A 6,098-nucleotide genomic window follows, 5' to 3' on the forward strand; every position below is an offset into this window, starting at 1 on the left:
CCTCATCAAATCCTTTGCTTTTTTTCTTTACAGTCAATGGCGACGGTGAGGCCGAGCCCCAGGAAGGTTTCCTCATTACCCGGGCCGTCTTGATAACCATGTCGGTGGCCTTTGCCTACATAATTTTGGTGGTGGGTCTAATGATCTGGTGCCGTTATAGGCGCCAGGCCCGCAAGGCTAGACTAAATGAGGGCCGTGACAATCCCGAGGCCGGTGAAGGTGAAAAGAATGCCGAAAATGAACCCTGCCTATCCGAATCGAAAACCGCAAAGGTACGCAAGGCCAATGGCAACAACAATCCAAAGGCAAATGGTGGCAATGATGCCCAGAAATCCGATGACACAGCCTGCAGCAATCATTCCAAGACTTCCAAAAAATCCAATGTCTATGATCAGTTAAGCTTCCCTCGATCCGGTATCACCGAACTGCTCCAGGTGGGTCGCGGTGAATTTGGTGATGTCTTTGTGGGCAAAATAAAGACGTCACTCATTAAAACATCCGTTGATGACAAGGACACCGACACGGAGAAGAATAGCAATAGTGACAATGGCAATGGTTCGGCAGCCACCACCTCGACCACAGTGGAAAAACGGCGTTCGAAAACATCCATGGATGACATTGAGGAAATCAAGGAGGAACAGGAAACCTGTAGCAGTGATAATGAGCCGAACGCCAATGGCAATTCGGATGAATATAAATTGGTTATGGTCAAGGCTTTGAATAAAATCAAGGATGAGACGGCATGCCAGGAGTTCCGACGACAAATTGAAATGTTCCGCACGCTGACGCATAAGGGTGTTGTGCGGTTGTTTGGCTTGTGCCGGGAGAAGGATCCACATTACATGGTCTTGGAGTACACGGATTGGGTAAGTAAAAGAGGAACATTCTCTCTGGAGAAAATTTAGAAAGTTTTATCAGGAGCTTCTGTGGATATTAGACCTTCTAAGGAGCTTTTACATCTTTTGTAGAAAAATATCTTTACAGGGGCTTCTACGGACAGAATAGGTTCTAAAAGTCTTCTATATTGGAAGATCTCTCCTGGGGCTTCTAAACATAAAATTGCTTCTGAGAAGCTCTGATGGGCTGTTATGGATGCAAATTATTTTGACGATTAGAAGACCTCTCTTAAGGAGCTTTTATGATTGAATGCTGTCTTAGGAGGTTCAAAAGATAGAACACCTCCTACGGAGCTTTTATGAAAAGAAGATCCTTTACTGGATTATATGATAAAATATCTCCTAAAAGGTTTCTATAGAAAGAATACCTATCAGAGGACTTCTATGAATAAAAGTCCACCTAAGGAGCGTGTATGGTAGAAGACTTTTAAAGATTTTTTTCCAGATATCGTACTGAGCTTTTACGACTAAATATCCGCTAAGGGACTTCTAAACAAAGAAGATCTTTTAAGGGAGATATATGGATAGAAGACCACTTAAGAAAGAAGAAGGCCTCCAGAGAGCTTTCAGTAATCAGAAGACCCCCATAGAGCTTTCTATCAATGGAAGTCTTCCAATAAGTTTTCTGTAATTAGAAGACACCCAAAGTCCCTTCTAACAAAGCGAAGACATTTAGATAGCTTTCTGTAATCATAAGACCTTCAGAGACCTCTCTAATAAAAGGAAGACCTTCCGAGACCTATCTATAATGGAAGAACTCTTAAGGAGCTTTATATAAAAAGAAGACGACAGAGAGCTTTCTAAAAGTAGAAGTCGCCAGATAGCATTTGTGAATCAATTGCCTTCTTGTAGCTCGTGTATCGAACCTTTAATGAACTTTGAAAAAATCTGATTTTTTCAGAAAGCTTTCCGTAATGAGAAGTCCTTCAGGGAGCTTTTTATTAATTAGAAGACCTCCAGAGAGCTTTCTACAATAGAAGACCGTACGGAAGTTCAAAAAATCGGAATACCTCCAGAGGATTTATCAATTATGAGACTTCCAGAGTCCTTTCTACTAAAAGGAAGACTTTCAGAGACCTTTCTATAAATGGCAGACCTCCTAAGGAGCTTAATATAAAAAAGGCCCCAGAGTGTTTTCTATAAGTAGAAGTGGTTCCGACTGCATTTTGTAGATATAGGAGTCTTCTATCAAAAGAACCTCCTAATGCTTTTACGTTTTTACGGAAAGAAGTCCAACCCATGGGTTTTTAAAGACCCTCAAAGAGGTTTCTAAAGATGGAAGAGGTCTGCACCTAATATAGACCTACTGTAGACTAGTTCTTTGCCTTCTTGCCTTATTTTTGCTTGTGTTTTCGGTCTTGTAATAGACTTTGAAAAAATCTGATAATTTCTCTAGGCCCTTCATTAAATGGGGTCTTATTTCTTTGATATCTTGTCTTCAGGTAGCTTATGTTCTCGCTTCTAAAAGGGCTTTGAAAAAATCTGAAAAAAAGAATAGGCTCTCCATTTAAATAGGGTCTTTAGGACTTTTTCCTTGCATATTAGCTCTCGAGGACTTTTTTATTGTAACCGTATTTCATTTTTCTTAAAGTCTGGTTTATTGACATCCAAGATTGTTTTTTAGATCTTACAGTCCTTGTAGCCTCATAGTTTGTTTTTAGATTGTCTAGGCTTCTGCAAAGGTCTCAAGCCCCTTTGTGGGTCACTAGGTACCAATAGCTTCACTCTTTTTGTTCCACCAGTCTTCTTGTAGACCTCAATGTTTTATTCTTATCCCCAGGAACTCTGCGTCCTTTTATTTCATCCTTTAAAATCGTCATTGATCCTGTCTAAACTCGATAGGCCCTATTTCTCAACAGCCATCTTTTTATGGCCCATGAGGTCTTTTACGGACTTTTATGTTTTACCCCATTTTTTTTTTTGATTTCCAGAACCTCTATATGAAGTTGACCCCTTTTTCTTTCATTTTCATATTTTTTTATCCTTATTTTCTCTATTTTTCAGGGCGATCTCAAGCAATTCCTTTTGGCCACTGCTGGTAAAGTGAATACTTCGACAAATTCCTCCTCACCACCACCTCTGCTGACGGAACAGTTTTGGCTGTGGCATATCAAATTGCTCGCGGCATGGATGCCATATATCGTGCAAGATTTATACACAAGTAAGTTCGAAACTTAATCTCCTTCGACTAACTCAATATATTAATGAAAAATATTTGTACCTCTCTTCACAGAGATTTGGCCACCCGCAACTGCATTATTTCCAGTGATTTCATTGTCAAGGTTTCATATCCGGCCCTGTGCAAAGACAAATACAGTCGTGAATATTTCAAGCATCGCAATACCCTATTGCCCATTAGATGGCTGGCGCCCGAATGCATTCAGGAGGATGAGTACACCACCAAGAGTGATATCTATGCCTTTGGTGTAGTGGTATGGGAGCTGTTTACACAGGCCACCAAATGCCGTTCGAGGAATTAAGCAACGAAGAAGTGATACAGAGGAGTCAGGCCCAAAAATTGGAGTGGCAGTGTGCCGAGGGTACACCGGAGTGTCTCAAAGAGATTGGTATTTTTGCAATGAAAAGAGATTGGGGGAGCATAATTTTTTAATTTTTCTTTTTCTTTTTATTTTAGACCTCCTGCTGGAACCACAATCCCAAGGAGAGGCCTCATTTAGCCAACTGGGCTCGGCCCTGAGCAAGGCATACAAAGTCTGGACAAGTAATTCCCCTCCCCCCAAAAGGATTCACAATAAAGCAACATTTTTTTTGTCATTCATGCCAGCATTCATTCAAACAAATTCATTGAAAAGCCAAAAATTACTTAAGTCTTTTTTTATACTGCCTCATGAGAACAGAAACGAACGAATAGATTGATAAATTAAATTAGTAATTTTTAAGCATTAAAAAGCTAGTAATTAAAACGATAATTATTTATTAAAATTAAAACAATAAGAAAATATAACATATCTTAGTTTCTAAGTTAGTTTGTGTAAAAAAAAATCAATGAAACCTCTTTATTTTGTAAAACCCCCCCCATTATTTTTACTTAAGATTAAGTGTACAACATTGTGACTTTCTGTAAGTTGTGTTTTTTTTTCTAATAATGAAAAAGAAAAGCAAATCGATATGAAAATTTTAATTAAAGCAATTTTTATATTTATAAGATAAACAACAACAATTTTTAAATCACAGCCATAAATTTATTTAATTTTTAAACAAAACGAAAATCTGTAAATCTTAACGAAAACCACAAACGAGTAGTCTTTTAGCAGTATTCAAATCTCTTCCCGCCCTCCCTCAACTATCTTTCCACTGTACATATTTAATTTTAGTAATTGATTTCCCCCCTCTCATCACACCCACACAGACACTCATCCGCATGTCCTTGGATTTTTTAAAAAATAGAAAAACTCGAATAAGTAGGAACAAGGCGTATTTTTTCTGTAAAACCAAACGCTGACCATAAACATGCAGTTACCAGATAAGCATTTATAGTTTGTAAAATATACAAGAAACAAAAAAATCGAAAGAGAAGAGAAGCCATCATCACCATTATGAATAAAATTAAAAAAAAATGAATAAAAAAAATAATAATGATATAAGATAAATAAATATGAAATATATATAATTAATAACAAAAACGGAAATTATTTTTTATCCAAAGAGTTTTGTAGATGCCTCATAGATAGCAAAACTTTAGGGTCGATATATGCATGGTACAATAAAAGGATAAGGTAGATCTACCAGCTGATTACAATTTTTTTCTAAGTGTGCCCGACTCCTGCCAATTTTGTGTATGTATTTATTGTTTTGAAAAATGAAACAAATATTTTCATAATCAGTTATTGAAAGATACATACATTGCTGGACGTGCTTACAAATATTAACCAGTTGCGTCAAGGAATTCAAAATTGAACAATTTGGATGGTTCTTTTTGAAAATAGACACATTTCATTAATTTTTCGCAAATTTTAACTCATTTTAAAAATGAGGAAAAATATCAAATAAATGAAAACACTTGTTGCATATAATTTTGAATGAGTCTGACAGGAAGCGGGCATAGCCTCAGGGCTGTATTTCTGTAGTTTTACGAAGCTGTTCTTCCTCCTTATTACACTATGGATATATGTCTTTCTGTAGACTTAAATTACCAAAGAAATCCCTCAAAAGATATTCTATGGATTCAAAAATAAAATTAGAAGGCACTTAAGTTAGAGGTATTCTGACGATTTATTTATGTTTATATATTTATTAAAAGAAGTCATTCGAGATGTATTTTCTTTTTTTGCATATAAGACCTGTTTTTTTGGTCTTTGCAGAGATACTTCTATAGACGACAAACCTTCTATAGCTATTCTATGAGAATAAACTGTAATTTTTTTATGACTTTGAATCCTTTTAATGAAGGCTTTCTAAAGACATTTTGAAGAATTTTTCAAACAAGGCTATAAAGCCTAACCTTTCTATATGTCTTTTTGTAGATGACGATGTTCTATAGTTCTCCATACATGGAGACCCATTAATATTTTTTTGGATAGTATTTCAAGGTAAATTTCTATGAATAAAGCCTTTTGGTAGAATATTAAAGTCTCTTTAGGAATGAAGCATTAAAGGTGTTATTTTTGAATAGAAAACTTTCGTGAGGCATTTTTTGAGGATCGAACGCTTTTAAGAATTTTTCAATATAAATCTATTTTAAAGAATATATGTAGGGCAGTTCTGGAGATACCCTTTGAAAATCTTCTAAGTGTCTTTTATAAGTGAGAGCATTTCAAAAAGGTCCTTTATTAAAAGAAGACCCCAAAGAATTCTTCCTTAGAGGTATTTTAAAGACAGAATCCCTCCAGAGATCTTATATTGGTAGATATAAAACTCTTGTAGACTCTCAATCAATGAAAGACACCATTGACACCCTGCAAAGGTGAATTATGAACCCTTAAAGTTCATTGGATGAATTAGGACTTTTCAAACGGTTTCCTGGAGATGCAAGAGCTATGAGAGGTAGTGTAAATTCAGAAACCCGTTCAAGGTCTAATTTTGGTAGATGGTCATAAAGCTCCATTAAGAGAAAACCTTCAAAATTTGTTCTGTTCTTAAAATTTAGGACCTTCAAGAAATCATCCGCCCATTTCGACAGTCTTTTCATTGAAAGTCCTTTCAGACGACTTCTATGGACGCAAGACTTTAAAATACTCTCCA

At 36.3% G+C, this 6,098-nt stretch overlaps 1 protein-coding gene across 1 annotated transcript in view; it reads left to right on the forward strand.

Moving 5' to 3' along the window:
- The window catches only part of LOC101895932 (tyrosine-protein kinase-like otk), a 143,664-nt gene that overhangs the window by 48,764 nt on the left and 88,802 nt on the right, over window positions 1-6,098 (forward strand). Inside the window, 6 exon segments of the mRNA XM_059123506.1 lie at window positions 34-866; window positions 2,901-2,988; window positions 2,991-3,057; window positions 3,130-3,356; window positions 3,359-3,463; window positions 3,532-3,618. Of these exon segments, the coding sequence (XP_058979489.1) occupies window positions 34-866; window positions 2,901-2,988; window positions 2,991-3,057; window positions 3,130-3,356; window positions 3,359-3,463; window positions 3,532-3,618 (1,407 nt within the window).

This window comes from Musca domestica, unplaced genomic scaffold, assembly GCF_030504385.1.
Source record: "Musca domestica strain aabys unplaced genomic scaffold, Musca_domestica.polishedcontigs.V.1.1 25, whole genome shotgun sequence".
Lineage (NCBI taxonomy): Eukaryota > Metazoa > Arthropoda > Insecta > Diptera > Muscidae > Musca > Musca domestica.